General features: G+C 35.7%; 1 protein-coding gene and 1 long non-coding RNA gene across 4 annotated transcripts in view; one reads left to right on the top strand and one right to left on the bottom strand.

The window, feature by feature from the left end:
• Nucleotides 1–13588, top strand: part of HTR1F (5-hydroxytryptamine receptor 1F) — a 202676-nt gene extending 189088 nt beyond the window's left edge. For all 3 annotated transcript variants that reach the window (XM_073009658.1, XM_007986165.3, XM_038003181.2), the window contains exon 3: nt 7651–13588. In XM_073009658.1, coding sequence (XP_072865759.1) covers nt 7693–8793 — 1101 coding nt within the window. In that variant the 5' untranslated portion in view covers nt 7651–7692 and the 3' untranslated portion in view covers nt 8794–13588. The remainder of the gene's footprint in view (nt 1–7650) is intronic.
• Nucleotides 8696–18323, bottom strand: LOC140709809 (uncharacterized). Its single transcript, XR_012090517.1, has 2 exons — nt 17794–18323; nt 8696–16388 (listed from the first exon to the last, which is right to left on the bottom strand). It is a non-coding gene; the product is annotated as an uncharacterized lncRNA (long non-coding RNA).
• Between the last annotated feature and the right edge of the window lie 1227 nt (nt 18324–19550).

The following is a 19550-nucleotide window of genomic DNA, read 5'->3' on the forward strand; positions in this document are numbered from 1 at the left end:
TAAGTGGAGCCTCATCTGTTTCTTCACCTGTTACAATACATGAGATCATGGACTTCAAGACTGGTGCCATGATTAGACGAGATTTGGGGGAGCTTAGGGAGCAGGTGAATATATTTTGCTTATGAAATGGATGGAAGTCATTGGAGCCAACAGACAAACGAAAAGGAAGATACTTCATAAACTAAGAAAGAATAGATCAGACATCTAGGAAACACAAGCACACCCCTAAGTTGGACATGGACAGTTAAAGCAAGACATTGTGGGAAGGGATGAGTATTCAAAGTCAAAAAGTTAAGTGTACAGATCTGAGAAGTGTATGTCAGGATCCTAGAGGCCAGATCCAGCAGGCAGTGATTTTAAAAATATAGGGAAAAGAAAATGTATACATATACATGGCAAATACAGGCAAGGTTCCATGGACTGAAGTGCTGTAAAAGCCTTGCAGTTTCCCATCTCTCTCTGTAAGCAGGTCTTCACTGGTACAGAAGAGTTACAGAGCAATCCTATACATCTTCATACTCCAGCCTTGGAATCACTCCCGAAATTCAAAGCTCTACAATCCCAGGCTCAGAACCTAACCACAATCTCATCCTTTTTTCATCCTTGCACATTACCTGAGCCCACTTTACACCTGCTCCTGAAGCTCATCAGGACCATCAATGCTGCCCTATTTTCTCAGCATGTTGCCCTCTCTGGCCTGCTGTTTTATGAAACTGGTATTGATCCAGCACACCCACCAACCTTTTCCCTTGGCCTTTGACCCCAGTCTGCAGCCCAATTCCTGATCCAATCCTGAATAAATTGAATTATGTTTTACTTAGCAATATAAACCCTAATTTTCAAGCACTAATGGAAGAGTAAAAAAAATAGACCATTTTTATTCCAGTTACCTTTTGAAGGTTATAATTTCAGGTATATTCTCAAAAGCGTTCTTTAATCTTTTTGCTTATGCCTTTTCCCTGGAGCAGCAGCACTACTGTCTTCAAGCCGTACCTTGCCACCTACACACCTCACTCTGCCAAAACTCAGATATCCTTTCACTTACCTTCTTAAACATTGCTAAGACTTCTGACTGCCTACAAAATAAAACCTAGTGTCCTTATCATGGCATGCAAGCCTCCTCTTTGTCTTCCTCAGTTAATTTTCATCTTTCACCTCCAACTCTAGCCCTAAAGTGCCTTTGCAGTAAGTAGGTAGCACATCAGACTGCTAATTTCACATGTCTGATGCATCGTGCATTTTTATGCCTCTGCTTCTGTTCACACTTTTTCCTCTACCTGCAAAGGCTTTCCCTGTTTAATCACGGTATGATTAATTAATTCTCCCTCACCAGTATTTCCAGGATACTTTATACATATCTCCATAATGCCCTTATTGCATTGTATAATTGTATTATAATTATACGTTAAGAGGTTTCATTGCCAAAGCTAGCTTCTTAATGACAAGTACAAAGTGTTGTTTTTTCTGTTTTGTTTTGTTTTGTTTTGTTTTGTCCAGGGGTAGATTTTTCTTGCTGGTGGTAGGAAAGAGGTTTTTTGTTTGTTTGTTTGTTTGTTTGTTTGTTTTTGAGACGGAGTTTTGCTCTTTCACTTTTGTTGCCTAGGCTGGAATGCAATGGCACAATTTTGGCTCACTACAACCTCTGCCTCCCAAGTACAAGCAATTCTCCTCTCTCAGCCTCCCAAGTAGCTCAAATTACAGGCATGTGCCGCCACACCCAGCTAATTATTTATATTCAGAAGAGATAGGATTTCGCCTTGTTAGTCAAGCTGGTCACGAACTCCTGACTTCAGGTGATCCACCTGCCTCAGCCTCCCAAAGTGCTGGGATTACAGGTGTGTACCACCACACCCGGCCAAAAGAGGTATTTTTATAACTCTCAGATTTATTAGCACAAAAATAACACTCACTAAAAAAGTTCTTAAAGTAATAAATGAAAGCAAAGAAATATAAGAGCAAAAGGTAAGTCTCAGAGTTGAAAAGGCAGTAAAAAAAATGGAAAGAGCTATGAATACATTCCTACTGTTACAATCAACACATGTAGACCTGGTTGCTACCTTAAACATTAATTTTATTGGATAATTGCTTACATTTGAACACCCTTCTCATTTTATTATATAATCTTTATTTTATAGAAAAAGTAGTTACTTGAGGGCTGGGCATGGTGCCTCACACCTGTAATCCCAGCACTTTGGGAGGCCAAGGCAGGCAGATCACTTGAGGTTGGGAGTTCGAGACCACCCTGACCAACATGGAGAAACCCCATCTCTACTAAAAATACAAAATTAGCCGGGTGTGGTGGTGCATGCCTGTAATCCCATCTACTTGGGAGGCTGAGACTGAAGAATCACTTGAACCCAGGAGGCGGAGGTTGTGGTGAGCCAGAGATCACGCCATTGTATTCCAGCCTGGGCAATAAGAGTGAAACTCCGTCTCAAAAAAAAAAAAAAGAAAATAAGAAGTAGTTACTTGATAAGCCTCATGACTGAAATACAACTATTCAGTAATACATCTCCTACAGACAGAAAAATGATGGTAGAAGAATAGATTTTTCTACCAATTATTTGTTGTGTTGTCATTGTAGAGATTATTAAACATCTGTGCTTCAGTTATCTTATCTATGAAAAGAAAGACAATAATTGTACCTACTTCAGAGGTTAGCTATGAGGATTAAATGGCTTAATGCATGGAAAGCACTTAGTACATTGCATGCAGAAGTAAACACTCAGAAAAGATGAATGCTATTGTTATTCTAATTAAAACAGCCAACTTGTAGGTATTCATGAGGTCTCGACAAAATTGAATTTTACTTCACAATGTTATTACAAAAACTATTTGTGTATGACAGCCCTCTCAGGCTATTTACAATATAAAATGAATTAAACTGCGTGGCTAGGAGCTAGTAATTTAATCTTGAGGACAATATAATTGGATATCAAGATCAAACAAACACCTGAATGTAAATAAGCATTAGATTTTAAAAACTGAGTAAGCAGAGGAGTAAATGCATCATGCAGCTAAATCAACAAATTGGCAAATATTCATGTTGAATAAAACCTGGGGAAGTTTTCTTTCTCTGTTATTATCAAGAAGGCTGTATATAACACATGAGACTGCGGGCTCTACTTACAAACTAATCTTGATTCTTTCCCAGTGGAGACATTCAAATATAGAATGCAGTCTATGTTCTAAGAGTAGGAGGGACATATGTAACATACTCTATGTCCAGTAACCCAGAGGTAGCCACTAGCACCATAAGGACGCACAATAGGAACTTAAGATATAAAGGAACATAAAAAAACCTGGTCAGAGGCCATGTCTAAATGAATAAAGGTAGATGGTTTATTACATTTATCATTGTAAATAGCAAGAGAAATAGGAGAAAACTAAAAATAAAACCCAATGTCATTGGTTGCCTTTGTTTTTCTATTTTCTTTGTTGTCTATAAATACAACTATCAGAAGATTAATTACAGTTCTAAATTTAACATTAATAAGATTTCTGGAAAACTACAATATAATTATGCGACAGATAAATATTGTCATATAATTCTAGAATATGACCCCAAATGTTTATTTTTTTTCTTGGCATTAGGTACCATTTTATTGAGCTTAATTTAAATGCTACAACTTGATGCTTAGGGAAATCCATTGAATTATCAACTAATTCACCTTCTAATTTTAAGCTTGTCAATTTTGCTACATAATTAATTTTTATTCTGGAAACCCACATAACTCTTTCTGACACTTTCTCTTGTTTAAAATTGTATTCAAAAGGTAATTTCGGAATCATCTCTTGACGAGCTCTTATTCCAAAATTGTTTATCAGGCAAATTAAAATGGAAAGTTATTTTTGCTCATATTATGAAAACTGTCAGCACTTTTAAATCAATTCCCATAGCACGAAATAAACACCATTGCAGGCCGGGTATGGTGGCTCACACATGTAATCCCAGCACTTTGGGAGGCCGTGGTGGGCAGATCACCTGAAGCCAGGAGTTCTGAACCAGCCTGGCCAACATGGTGAAATCCCGTCTCTACTGAAAATACAAAAAATTAGCCTGGCGTGGTGGCAGGCGCCTGTAATTCTAGCTACTTGGGAGACTGAGGCACAAGAATTGCTTGAACCTGGGAGACAGAGGTTGCAATGAACCAAGATCATGCCACTGCACTCCAGCCTGGGGTATAGAGTGAGACTCTGTCTCAAAAAAATAAAATAAAATAAACAAAATAGATAAACAAACAAACACCATTCCAAAGGAATTAACCAATTAAGAAAATATTCAGTTTTTTAAATTTAATATTTAGCGCAAATTTTATGATAAGGGAATAGAGGAAATATTGGAAGTAAAGTAGAAATTAATTTGCCACATTACTAATACATCCTGTTGACTTTGAAGTAAACATTTTACATGTAATCATTGACCTTGTACAAATATTTCCAGGGAAAATAGCTAAAGACTGTGAGGTTCACTGATGCTAAAAACACATGTCAAGAATTTTAATTTCTGTCCTGATGGTGCCTAAGCACACCATTGCATCATAGGCCCTGTGATCCAATACTAATTTTAGGAAATATGGTCAGAGCATAACTTTCATATTGGCTGAAAAGAATAGAAACAATATGAGAGAAGGGGAGTTAAAAGACCCAGAAAACAAAGTCCAAGAGCTGGATGAAGATAGCAATAAAAATAGGGAAATGCATATATATATATGTGTGTGTGTGTGTGTGTGTGTATATATATATATATGCATGCCAGTGTAAGATAATTTATTTAGGAAACTCCAAGAAATAAGAATGTAAAAATGAGAGACACTGAAAAAACTGCATAGCATGAAATTCAGAGGACAAAAAACAAGAGAGAGAAACCCACAGATGTGGCAGCATTGAAAAAAATTAGACAAACTGATGAGAAACAACCTGTTGATTATGCCCGGAAACCTGACTCCCTGGACCGACAGCATCAGTATCATCCGGGAACTTGTTAGAAATGTAGATTTTACATCCCCAGGCTCACCAGACTTACCAAGTCACCAACTCCGGAGGGTGGGACACAGCAATTTGCTTTAACAAGCCCTCCAAGTGATTCTGAGGTACTCCAAATTCAAGAACTACTGGTTTAGAATTTCTAAGACTTTAACCTCCATTCTTTACCAGGAGTTGTCTTAGTTGCCCTTTAAAACTGGCTAAATGTTGACATAAAAAAAAAAAAAAAATAGAAAGACAACTACTTCTCAAATACCCAGTAGACAATCGCTCTTTTTCAGGTATTCAAATTTCTTCTGCCACTCAATTTGCTTAACAGCACTTGCCTTCAGTGAATGTCTGAAAATAAAAATTAAATTTAGTACTGTTAACCCAAACAGTTACTAAAAATTAAATTTAGTACTGGTACCCAAAGTAGAATAGAATAGAAAATATGCTGCATTTCAAGGTTTTCTGTTTTTTTGTTTGTTTGTTTGTTTGGGATGGGGTATCGCTTTGTTGCCCAGAGTAGAGTGCAGTGGCATGATCTTGGCTCACTGCAACCTCCACTTCCCAAGTTCAAGTGATTTTTCTGCCTCAGCCTCCGAAGTAGCTGGGACTACAGGCGTGTGCCACCACGCCCCACTTAATTTTTTTTTTTTTTTTTTTTTTGTATTTTTAGTGGAGACAGGGGTTTCACCATGTTGGCCAGGATGGTCTCGAACTCCTGACCTCAAGTGATCCGCCCACCTCAGCCTCCCAAAGTACTGGTATTACAGGAATGAGCTACCAGGCCCGGTTCAAGGTGTTTTATAATATACCTAACCACATTATATGTATGATTACTCATATTCTTATGAAGTACTTGATATAAAAATATTAAGTATTTTAAAGTATTATTTTATCAGTTCCAATAAAATAGAACTACTTTAAAGTTAATTTAAGGAATATGAAAATATAGTAATAGCTCTAACTAAGAATAAAATATCAGGTCTCCATATTGTCCTTTCCTAAAATATAGGTAACTGCTAAAAAGTTATTAAAGAGAAGAGGATTGATAAAAAATAATATGCTATTTATCAAAGATATTAATCCTATTTTATTATAGTCCAAATGTTCTTAATTGACTTATAATTAATATCACAGACTAAAGCAAAACTTATAAGTCATGAATGGAGAGTCCTTTTTCAGAAGCAAGGTAACCCGGTCATTACCATGGTGACTTATACAGAAGAAGAATTTCTATTTCAGGGTGAGTGCCATTAGGAGCTGTCCTTACTAGCAAGCTTCTTTGGTAACTGAGTTGTTTCGTCATAGTTGTCATTATTATAATGGGTAGTGTTGTACAATTATTGGACTCCAACTAATCTTATTTTATCTTTTTAAACCAAATTAACTACTTATATCCACAAAGACAAGTAAGCACTCTGACATTTTCCTAATTTCAAACAATGGTCATGGAATCCTAAGAATATACTAATTTTTTTTTTTTTTTTTTTTTTTTTTGCTATTTCTCTTTATATACCTCCATAGCTTGACACAAAATATGTTAAAAGTTCCTTTAGTCTCCACAAGCCTAATGATAATGTTCTGTATGTAACTTTCAATTACGTACAAAATTATTTATTATTTTGAATACTGTTTTAATATAATATTTTCTCATATTACATCATACAGTGCACAAATGGCATGTGCTTTTGTTCCCGGACCAAACCGAGGGTCAGGCTGCTATTTTCACAGCCCAATAACGAGATGCAGATAAACTGGGGAGGAAGATAGTTTTTATTTCTGTAACCGGTTACAGGGAAAAGACCTGGAAATCACAACGTTTTCCAGAGCTTAAACACCTTCTAAGCTATATGTCTGCGTGTAAGTGTGCATTCATCTAAACACAAAGAAGATTAACTTCTTTTCATTTATAGCTGAGGCCTGAGTCCTGAAGGCCTTCTTCTGGAGCCTCAGTAAGTTTACTTAATCTAAATGGGTCTAAGGTGCTGGGGTGATGACTGTTTTCTTGTCTCCTGCTAAATCATAAAGGCTTGGGGAGCTCCTTTAGACTCCAGTAAACTCGTTTGTGGAGTTTCTTCAGACCCCCAATAAAACTTGTTAGTCCTAAACGGATCCTGTTAAGAAGTCCTTTGTTATTTTGTCATGCTTCAAGTCTAGGAAAAGCCTAGGCAAAACTCTTGGTGGGCTCTTTGTTATATTCCAGCCTTTGAATAAGGGCACTGACTCTATCAGCTTTGACTATTTAACTTAACTACTCAGTCAGCAGTACTGAGACAGATGTTATGGAGGCCTGCGTTAGTGAGACCGGGCCTGCCACACTTTTAAACTTTTTCTGACATGGACAAAGAGAAAAACATAGCAAGAGTTAATACAGTTTTAAAAACCAATTCTATAATGGCAGAGATTTCACTGAGTAACAAACTAGTGTATCCATTAAAAATTATTGTATTTAACCTATATTTTAAGAATGTTTTGGAATTTACTGGGGTTTTTTTTTTAACTGTTCTCATTGAATTTCTTAAACTAAATAAAAAGGAAAACTAAAACCTTCCATCTGAACTTCATTTTTTTAATCTATGGAATATTCTGGGAAAACATACACTTTTTAAAAATTATTCCGAAAGGAAAAGTTCTTGAAGCCTTCTCTGAACTGTTTTTTCTCTTCCCTTGTTACAGGTATCCATTTTTCCGCGATATTAATCTTTTAAAACAAATAAAATGGATTTCTTAAATTCATCGGATCAAAACTTGACCTCAGAGGAACTATTAAACAGAATGCCATCCAAAATTCTGGTGTCCCTCACTCTCTCTGGGCTGGCACTGATGACAACCACTATCAACTCCCTTGTGATTGCTGCAATTATTGTGACCCGGAAGCTGCACCATCCAGCCAATTATCTAATTTGCTCCCTTGCAGTCACAGATTTTCTGGTGGCTGTCCTGGTGATGCCCTTCAGCATTGTGTACATTGTGAGAGAGAGCTGGATTATGGGGCAAGTGGTCTGTGACATCTGGCTGAGTGTTGACATTACCTGCTGCACGTGCTCCATCTTGCATCTCTCAGCTATAGCTTTGGATCGGTATCGAGCAATCACAGATGCTGTTGAGTATGCCAGGAAAAGGACTCCGAAGCATGCTGGCATTATGATTACAGTAGTTTGGATTATATCTGTTTTCATCTCTATGCCTCCTCTATTCTGGAGGCACCAGGGAACTAGCAGAGATGATGAATGCATCATCAAGCACGACCACATTGTTTCCACCATTTACTCAACATTTGGAGCTTTCTACATCCCACTGGCATTGATTTTGATCCTTTACTACAAAATATATCGAGCAGCAAAGACATTATACCACAAGAGACAAGCAAGTAGGATTTCAAAGGAGGAGGTGAATGGCCAAGTCCTTTTGGAGAGTGGTGAGAAAAGCACTAAATCAGTTTCCACACCGTATGTACCAGAAAAGTCTTTAACTGACCCATCAACAGACTTCGATAAAATTCATAGCACAGTGAGGAGTCTCAGGTCTGAATTCAAGCATGAGAAATCTTGGAGAAGGCAAAAGATCTCAGGTACAAGAGAACGGAAAGCAGCCACTACCCTGGGATTAATCTTGGGTGCATTTGTAATATGTTGGCTTCCTTTTTTTGTAAAAGAATTAGTTGTTAATGTTTGTGAAAAATGTAAAATTTCTGAAGAAATGTCCAATTTTTTGACATGGCTTGGATATCTCAATTCGCTTATAAATCCACTGATTTACACAATCTTTAATGAAGACTTCAAGAAAGCATTCCAAAAACTTGTGCGATGTCGATGCTAGTTTTAAAAATGTTTATTATTGAAGGATGGGGGTTTTTGAGGGGAGGAGTAACTAGATGAATGTTGAATAATAAAACACTTAAGCTTTTAGAGGGAAGTACCTGAATACTGCTAAAATGACAAGGCTATAATTTATATTTTAATAGCAATGTGAATATAAAATTTATTGATCATTATTCTAGGGTACTCAAAATTAGAAAATAATTTATGTAGGTTATAAACAATATTTTGCCTATGCAATGTTCCTAAAAAGCTGACTGGAAAAAATGATACATATATATACAATATTAATGACAGTGATTTTCCATGTGTATGTCTCACAATAATTATAGAGGAGTTTTCAATTAACAACATACCTCCCTCCATAATTTCTATCTAGTCCTATTGTTTTATAATTATATTATTTTGTAGAAGAAAATATAATTCACCACAAAGCACACATTTCACCTATCTCCATTCTTGTCCCTTCTCCATCTCACGCTGAGCAAAAGGCAGGGGGAAAGAGGCAACTCTTACTTAGTGTGACTGGAGAAAATGTAAAAAAGTCAGAGCTTGAAATTGTCCTTGTGTTTAGGTAGTAAAGAGTAATCATAAAGTGGGTTAGGTACAGCAAAATAATTTGATACTGAACTTGTGCATATTTAATATGTTTGTTTAAATAAACTTCTAGAATAATATTACCATATCCATATATTATCAGCATTTGAAATCAAAGCCTTACCTTAGTAATAATAACTCAACAAAGGGGCATGGGTGACGTTGTTATAATTGCTCCTTGTTTACTTAGGAATCAAATTTAAGGCACTAAATATCATAGATTACTCACCACAGTTATTATACTCTTAACATCTTTTTTAAAGTATAAAATGTATTTCATTTCTGTTAATGTTAATAAGCTCAGTTACTAACTAAATTGTCTGTGGTACTTTGCACTTCAGTATTTCTGTACCTTTGATTTAAACATTATTTCTCCTTTATTAGACAGAAGGTAATGGAAATTTTTAGAACTTTCCCTTGACTTTAAAATATTTCTACTTTTCCAACTGATAGAAATGAACAGGCAAAAAGACTCATATTGCACTAATTAATACATGTACACACTTATATATGTTTTTATAATTAGTCACTCTACTACTTCAGTGAGCCAAAGCAATTCCATAAGTTTTTCTCCCATATTTACATAAGGATTTGAAAACCATGAGTTTGAGAGAATTTTATTTTATTTGAACCAGCAAGGTCATAGACTATCTTTGGGAAGACCTATCATCAACCAAGATCATTTGAAAAACAATATATACCTTTTTTTAAGTTGTACCTTTATGTGCATTGTAAATATTCCTTCCTGATGGTGTGCTTAAAGGCACATTACATCCATTTTATGTATGTGTATGTGTATGTGTCTATATATATATATTTATCTGTGACAAATTACTCTCAATCTAACAAACATTTACAGAGTTCCCATTTTATACAAGGCATTGAGACATATACTAGATAGAAGATATAGGAAATAATAAAATACAGTTTTTTTTCCTGAATATGTTTACAGTCTAAAAGGAGAAACAAGAAAAATTAAAACTATAATAGAAAAGAGCAAACTAAAATCTAGCGTGGAAGTTGTTTACACAGTTATGATGGTGCAGAGGAAAAACTGATTACATCTTGTTTAGAAAAATCAGAAATGTTTCACAAAGAATGTATCTGGAACACATGTCAAGTACACAGCACTGGGGCAAGAGAAGTGGAAGAGCACACTGCAGGTGATGGCAATATCAGGATACAAACTGCACCACGTAAGTATTTGGTGGGGCATGTTCACGAAATAGCAATGAGTTTGGCAGCTATTTAGAGCAATAGAGGAAAAGGAGACTAAAAGAAAAATTGGGCATTTTTGTGGCTGACTTTGAATGTCAGGAAAAAAAGTCTACAGTCAATTTTATTGCTAATGATGGGTAATCACTGATACTTTTTAGCAAAAATATTACAAGTTTAGAACGAATCTAAGCAAAAAAAGAAAAAAAAACGATTCTATCTCAATTCCATCAGAGAGAAAGCAGAGTTATTATTGAGATAACGACTTCCTGTTAGAAAGCAAATCAATAATCCAGGCAAGAGGTGATGAAGTCCTGAACCTGATTCTAGCAATGGGAATAAAAAGAAAGAAACAGATGAACGATGGAAGGAAAGAAGTACAATCATCAGGTTATAACAAATTCTTTAATAAGCAAGCAGAGGGAGAGACATCAGTCACTGAGATGACGTCCTTAACCAAAATGAAGAACCCAACAGAAAGGGCCTATTGGTGAAACAATTACTTCTTTTTTGGGTATGTTAAGCACATAAAGACATGTCAGAGCTCATAGATACTAATGACCACGTCTGGCTCAAGCAACACTGACAGATAGATGAGGTTTCTCTCTGACCTCAAAACTGACAGGTAAATGAATGTCCCAGTCATCTCTTTTGTTCTTACTTCACTTGACCACCCAAGGGCCCTTATGCTATGTTGACAGGCCAAAGTCGGCCATAGTCCCTGTCATTCTCTGCTTACTTCTCTTTCCCTTCTCTTCTCACTTACCAAAATTTAATTCTGCGATTTCTTCATTCAATGACTTTGCTAAAGTTAAAATTATCTGTTAAGTTAACTTATTTATACCCATCTCAGAAATTTATGTATTTGTTTTGGGAAACTAAGAGACACAACCCATCAACAACCCAAGGAGAGTGAGGCTCACCCAAATACAGATACTGCCCTCTGGTCTCAGTTGGGCTGAGACCCAAATCAAGGAAAATAACACTGTAAGTGACAAAGTCATAGATCCCTTCAGAGCTCAGAGGAGAATCAAGTTTATCATTACCGTGTATGATCCAAAGGACCACAACAAATTCCAATTATTATCACTTCATCCATGTGTTTCCCCCACACACTGAGGGTACAGAACATGCCTTCCTTCATCAAAAAATATGAATATGAATATTTAGCTATTTTATTTTATTTTATTGAGTCAGGGTCTCACTGTTGCCCAGGCTGGAGTACAGTGGTGTGATCTTGGCTCACCGCAACCTCTGCCTCCTGGGCTAAAGCCATTCTCCCACCTCAGCCTCCCGAGTAACTGGGACTACAGGCATGCATCACTGCACCTGGCTAAGTTATCTATCTTTTGTAGAAACGGGGTTTTACCATGTTGTCCAGGTTGGTCTTAAACTCCTAAGCTCAAGTGATCCTCCCACCTCAGCCTCCAAAAGTGGTGGGATTATAGGTGTGAGCCACCACAACCGGCCCATTTTATTTTTCTAGAGACAAAGTCTCATTCTGTTGCCCAGGCTGGAGTACAGTTGTGCAATCACTGCTCACTGCAATCTTGAACCCCTGGGGCTCAAGTGATCCTCTCACTTCAGCCTCCCAAGTAGCTGGGACTACAGGCATGCACCACCACACCGGGATAATTTTTTTTATTTCTTACTTTTTGTAGACATGACATCTTCCTATGTTGCCCAGGCTGGTCTCAAACTCCTGGCCTCAAGTGATCCTCCCACCTTGGCCTCCCAAAGCATTTGGATTACAGGCTTGATCCACCACACCTGGCCTCTCTTTAATATCTTTAAAGTGGTAGGGTCAGGTAGGTTATGTAGAGATTAATCATCTATAATTTGTACTTTCTTTGAAACTTATGAAGGACAGATTACAATTAACATGATATATTTCTCTGAATACATAGGATTTCAACGAGATTTTTCTCTCATTGAAAAATCCTCCAGTTACTAATAGCTAAGCATTTTTACAGAAATATATATATATATATATACACACACATATATATTTGGCACCTATAACAAATGTAGCAATATAAGAATTTATGTATTTAACTGATAAGGTAGAAAAAGAAAATATAAATATCATAGAAATAGCTAAATACTAGATAAGGAAGAGTTACCTCCTGCTAGAATTTTAAGCATACTGGCACTAGAAAATTAAGTGAAAATTTTATTTTTGCTCCACTCCTCTAAAATTTATCAAGTGATGAAAGGCATGGAGAAGAGACCAAAGAAAACAGAAAGTCACACTACTAAAAACTAAATTCACTCCAATACTCTACCATTAGACATACCTATGTAAAAATTATGCTTGAAAATTCACTTCTGCTTGTGAAACATGGTCTTAACTGTAGAACTGGTTTAAGTATATGGATTGTCTAAGTTAACTGAATTTTTTTGGTTTTGGTTTTGTTCTATTTTACAATAAACACACAGGGTCAAATCTATAGCACAGTTTATCCAAGTCCTGGCATTCAGTGGGTCCATCCTTAAGTAGGGCTGATTTCCATTTTGAATCTCCAAAACCAGTTTCCTTTCCCTTTTGTAGTGATTTTGATTCCCCACCCACCCATCCTCAGCTTGCCCTAAGTGGTATGTCCCTTGTTTATATCAGTTATGTCAGTTCCAAATTTTAAAATTCCCTTAGCACAGAATCATCCCCACATTCACAGGCTCAAAGTTAAGCTTGTCCCTCTATACCCAAAGAGTCCTGTGTCAAAACTAAATGGAGAATTAATCGGAAGTCAATTACTAGGCAATGCATTGATTTGCTCCACCAAATAGCATGAAAGTGGAGATTATCATAAGGTTATTGCTGAAATGCATTCCTCTATGTCAAGGAAGAAACCATTTTCTGATGACTTTATACCAGACGATTTTTAACTTATAGGTCAAAGAATTAGGTTTACTGCTTTGCAGTACAAAGGCAGTAAGAAAAATATTTCCTTAACATATCCTGAGGTCCTTCAAAAGTAATCCTGCTCAATTCAAAACGTGTCCATATTAATTTGTTTCAGAAAATAAACTCTAATAACTAGATAACTAAAATGATTATATTCAGACCTTTATTTTGCCAGAAAATATTTCTAAAAACAAATATTTTTGTCATCAATAAAGTAAATATTTTCTTATGATATTGTGATAATTTTTCTTGCTCTTTTGAGTCAATATGCTTTCTCTCATTATTTGAAATGAGAGAAACTTATTGTTGAGAGAAATATTTTCCAGCATTATAATAAATACTGAGTTATTCATACAGAATATCTTCTCTGTATAAAATGTGGCATGCTTGAAGTCGATCTGGGAAGAATAGAATTTTTTCAAAGAATTTACACACTCTGGTTAGGCCAGAAACGATAAAATTTTTGTTTGAGTAAAAAGCATATTATTTTATCAACAGTAACAATGGCAAATCTTGTCAAAGCAATCTTTCATCAAAACTTGTTTTTAGTTTCAGTTCCAATTTTTACTGCAGAGTTTCTTCCTCTGCAAGGACACTAAAATTACCTTATTGATGTATGCAGACATAGAAAACCAAAGCAATGTGCATAAGAATCACCAAAGATGCTTGTTACAAAGGTAAATTCCAGATTTGAAATCAGAAAAGGCTGAAGTTGAATTATGGTTCTTCTGCTAATCATTAACTTGATGCTAAGCAGCTTTCATCTAACCTGCTTTCTTCAGATTAGAGATGAACAACCATAGAGATAAAGTGAAATAAAGCAAATGCTCTTGAAAAAATGCTAAAAGACTACAAAATAGGAATTTGCATTATTTATCACTATTCCCCCTACTAAGGAGTGAATCAGAGGGCATTTGACATGCAACCTGGTGTTCTGCGTTATGTGTTTCCTGCTTCTGAGTGTGGAGAAGAGCCGGTAAGTCGTCGACGGCCTTCTGCTCCTGGCTCTCCATGGTAGAATAGTAACTCCCAATAACCCCATACACAGCCACAAATACCACCCTGTGGGTACTCACAGTCTTTTCCTTTGCTCTATACTGCCATCCTTATTACTAAAAGACTGGCATGCTCAAAGCTTGTTTAGCTTTCTAGAAAAATGTAATGCAATTATTCTACCTTATTAAATTCATAACTGCAATTTTCCAGGAGCAATTTCTTCTATTGACGTATTCAGAGACGTTTTTTCATATGTTCTAGATTAGGGTTTTATTTCAATCCTTTAAATAATAAAGGCGAAATTTTCATTTGAAATGAAAATTCTAAGTTGATGAAAACAAGACTAGAGGTGTAATTTTAGGTTCTATTAAGTATTAGAAAATATACTACTAATTTATATGCAAATATTAATACTTAAGAAACTACTCAATATCAGTGTCTCTCTGTTGCTTATTTCACTGCATCCAGACTCTCTTGCTTGGCTTTTGGGGTCTTTATAAGCAAAGTACCACTCTCTGGAAAATCTTACTTCCCACTGTACTCCTTAGTTCCAACAAATGCTATCTTCTCCAGTCTGGTCCCTCTCTCCCCTGTCCTCACCATGTGCCTTCCTCATTCTTGTCTCCATTGCTCTTCAGGCTTTTTGTTTTCCTCTCCCACAAGAAGTGCCCTCCACCTCCTTGATGTTAAGTAACTTATCCTTCAAAGTACAGATTCAATTTCACTTCCTCCTTGAAACTGAATCCATACTGTGCTTGAAGTCAGTATCCCTCAATATTTTTTCCAATAATTCCTTATTTGTTTTAAATATCTCCAATTTCTTCATGAGTGTTTGGTTTTTATACCAACTATAAAGAGTACTGTAAGTTACTTAAAGGACATGTGTTTATTTCTGTCCCTTCCACATATATCCCAAATGTTTATCTTCACTTCTATATGTAATAAAAGAAATACAAGTGAGTTCTTATCAAAAAGGAAACTGAGAGGTTGCTAAAAATAGAAAATCAGTGCTTATTTTTCAAGGATTAGAGAATACCTTACTGATAATGAAATATGTAAAATTCATAGAACACTAATTTTCTGGAAATGTCTATGCATAATGATAAATTTCAAAAAGCTGTTTGCTAATTATACATTATTAATCATTTATGCAATATATAAGTATGCTTTAAATCACCTATTTTAAAGATAATATTTTTTATTATTGTCTTTATAATTGTTATTATTTTAAAACAGATATAAATAATAAATAATCCACTTGGTCATATTAAAATTAAGCTATTGACTTCCAGCCCACCTAATGTGAAATTACTTTTCTTCATAACTTCCTTGCTGGCCCCAACCCCCTCTGTTTCACAATTTTTGTGTGGATGAAAAGAGGATAACATTTTAAAGCAGGGAAATATCTCTGCAATGAAATAGGAAATGCAATATGTTCTTCAGCTCAAAAGAAACAGCTCTTACCTCCTGAGGAATTATAGAACTCACTCCGTATATTTTTAAAGGCTAGAGAAACAACTTACCAGTTTCTTATGAGTTTCGCTTAACTCAAGCATCTTAAAAGATCAAATCTTAATGATATAAAAGATTAGATCTTTTACATTTTAAAAAGTTAGATCTTAAATTTCTTAAGGACTTAAGTCCCACACCTGTTTCACCAGCCTATATGATTATGGTACAAGCACTATCAGGTTGACCAAACATAGAGATGCCAACCCTTTAACACTGCCCAAATTTACAGCAAGCACCTGAGAACCACACCAATCACAGAAAACACACTATACGTTAACTCTGGCAACTGAACTGGACTCGCCTTGTTCTCCAAGAAGCCTGTTCGTCATGGTGGTCCCTCTGTTCACAAACTTGTATTGTCATTACATATCCTAGAAAAAAGGGAATAAAAGGTAAATTGCAAGTTTATAGATTTATTTATTGTGTTTCTATTCGTTTCAGTGTTTCAAAATGTGAAACTGAACTCAACAATGACTTTTTGTGTTAAGCTTTGGGGTTTTTTCCTATTTTATCATCCTATCAATCTAAAGGTTTAAATACTATCTATTCTACTTGCCATACTTACACAAACATAACTTCAATTATAAATGCATGCATATATTAGGAATTGACTGTCCTTTTCCCTGTTCTTTTTAGTATATCATATGCAAAATGTTTAGAGGCTCAGGTTGAACAACAGATTTCTTATATTTGTATTTTCTATTGAGTATTGTCTGAACGAGACTTGTGTATGTATGCAATTAAACTTGAGCCAAAATTTAAATGCATTTTCTTTCTCAAATTTTCCCATTAATGAAAAATAATATATAGTAGTTGTTTTCTTTCATTTAAAAAAAGACAAGAAAAAACAGTCAAGTTTATTTTAACAATTTTAACACCAATTGCCCAAACTACAGAGAATGTTCAAACATGAATTTTAGGAATCTATGAGATATAATCTGCTCAGTTTGTTGCTGTTGTTGAGGGTGGAAAAAAAATAAATCTATGCTGGAATTTAATGTTGCTTAGCCCAAAAATATAATATAATATGAAATAAACCATGTTCTTCAAATAACGAGTGTTGGCTTTAACTTAATGATTTCAAAACATTCTATAGCATCCTGTTAAGAAAACTACAAAGGAAGAATAATGGTGTGCAGTAGACATGAATTTTAAGTGTCCAAGTGTTTGTCCAAAGTGTTTGTGGCAGCCTGAACTTTAAAATGAGTCTCCTTCATTTGACCATGAAACCTACCATAACTTCACCTCTGGTCCTTTCACTAAAATCAAAAGGGTTAGCATTCTCATTTTTAAAACTCAATATAGAACAAAGACAATTCCTTTTATTTTTCTGAAATTAAACAAAATTCAGTAAATGTAGTTACTGAAATATCATAACTAAATAATATTCTAGACAATTCCTTTTTTAAATTTTTAAAAAATAAGTAAACATAGTTATTGAAATATTGTTATTAAATAATATTATGAATTCAAATCTTGCAAGAACAGTTTTGAATGTAATCACGTAGAATTATGTATTAAATTTTGAGAAAGTTTCCTTCAACTTTTCCCTCCCAAAATAAATCTTGACAGAGAAAAAGTGAAAAACATTGTTGGCATTTAAGAGAATGAGAAGAAAAAGTTATAATGAATGCTCTTTGAATAAGTATGTTTGCAAGTATTCAATAGAGAAAGGTATACCTTCATTAATTATTAAGGAAACTATGTTAAAAAATTATTTTAAAGCAAATCTTTGCACCTATTCCCAAATATTTGTGAACAGGTAATTGTACTTACTCGAGAAAAGTGAGGGTTTTTTGCTTTTATTTGTATCTTTGTATCCCCTTTTCTACCCTCTCCCCCTCCTCCTCCTTATTTTGATTACAGTATCACTTCCGTATATACAGCTGCGGTTTAGAGGGTGGAGCTTTGGAAGGTTCCTGCGACTTGCTTGCTGAGATATTAAACGGACGATTTTTCTACCTCTGCAGGCACAAAACCCACAACCACATCTGCCCCCTTGCGCTAGCGTTGGCGGTAGTCTTCGTTCAAAGCAGGTTGTGGGCTTGGAGCTTAGAGCATGCGCAGTCACAGGAGCCTCAAATAGGGATCCCTAACTACGCTGGCCCCTCCCCTTCACATCAGCGACTGGGTTCATGCAGAAGTAAATTGACTGTAGAATAACCGGACTGTTTATTGCCTGTTACTCAGCTTGCTGGTAACCATTATGCCGCACGGTGGTTCTCTCAGAGCAAATTGTATCTCGTACGTTGTCAGCTTAGCTCAGCTGAATTTAATTTTGTGATACTAGCACAAACGTAATACCACGTTTACCTGTTCAAAGATAGAGGTGTCCACATCATGTCTTGACACTGCTCCAGAAACATCTAACAGGTGTCAACTAAGATAAAACCTTTCTAATTGACCCATACCCCCCGCCCCCCCAAAAAAGTTCTCTTTTTCTTTTATTCAGGAATACGATTTACAGTACAGGTTTTTCTAGCTCTTGTCCAAGTATTTGGGGGAAAGAATAAGACAAATTATTTCTTAGGAACATGGCAGGAAATGGGATTTGGAAAAATTTCTTACTCAGAAAAAATTCCATCAAATTTTTAAGACTATTTTCCTCTTTTTTTCTATTTTTTTCTTGTTTCTTGTGTAATGATTTGCAATTTGCTGAACCTCTAACTTTGACTTCTCTTAAGTTATCCTCGTTCACTAGAGTTCCTGGATCTAATGCTTGTTTTATTCCACAAGTTCTAAAAAGTTCTCAGTATCTTCAAATATAGCTTCTACCTCATGTTCTATCTCTCTCTCTCTCTTCTTCTATAATCCCAACTGGATAAATACTAGACCGTCTTATTCTGTCCCTCGTGTCTCTTTTGTATTTTCTATTTCTTTACAACTCTGGGTCTCAATTACAGACAATTTTATGTAAAATCGTCCATTTTCATTATATTTTTCATTTCTAGAACGGCTGGGTTTTACACCTCTATTAACTTTTTACTCACCATTCTATATGTTTGTGTGAAACATTATAAACAAGCTTATTTTTATTTTTTCAGTTTTACGATTCCTACATATGAAGACTTTCGAGCCTTAATATTGTTTATAGTTGCTCTCATTCACAGTGCCTTGTTTCCCTATATATTTAGTGATGTTTTCTCTCCTTACTTTGAGCTTTCTCATTTTTTTCATTTTCTTTTCTTTTTTTTTTTTTTTTTTTTTTTTTGGACAAAGTCTCACTCTGTTGCCCTGGCTGCAGTGCAGTGGCACAATCTTGGCTCACTTCAACCTCCGCCTCCCGGGTTCAAGCGATTCTCATACCTCAGCCTCCTAAGTAGCTAGTATTACAGGCGTCCACCACCATGCCCGGCTAATTTTTGTATTTTCAGTAGAGACGGGGTTTCACCATGTTGGCCAGGCTGATCTCAAGCTCCTGACCTCAGGTGATCCACTCACCTCGGCCTCCCAAAGTGCTGGGATTACAGGTATGAGCCACCGTCCCTGGCCTGAATTTTCTCATTTTCATTTGAACTTTATCTGTGGAAATT

Source organism: Chlorocebus sabaeus, chromosome 22 (genome assembly GCF_047675955.1).
Source record: "Chlorocebus sabaeus isolate Y175 chromosome 22, mChlSab1.0.hap1, whole genome shotgun sequence".
Taxonomy (NCBI): domain Eukaryota; kingdom Metazoa; phylum Chordata; class Mammalia; order Primates; family Cercopithecidae; genus Chlorocebus; species Chlorocebus sabaeus.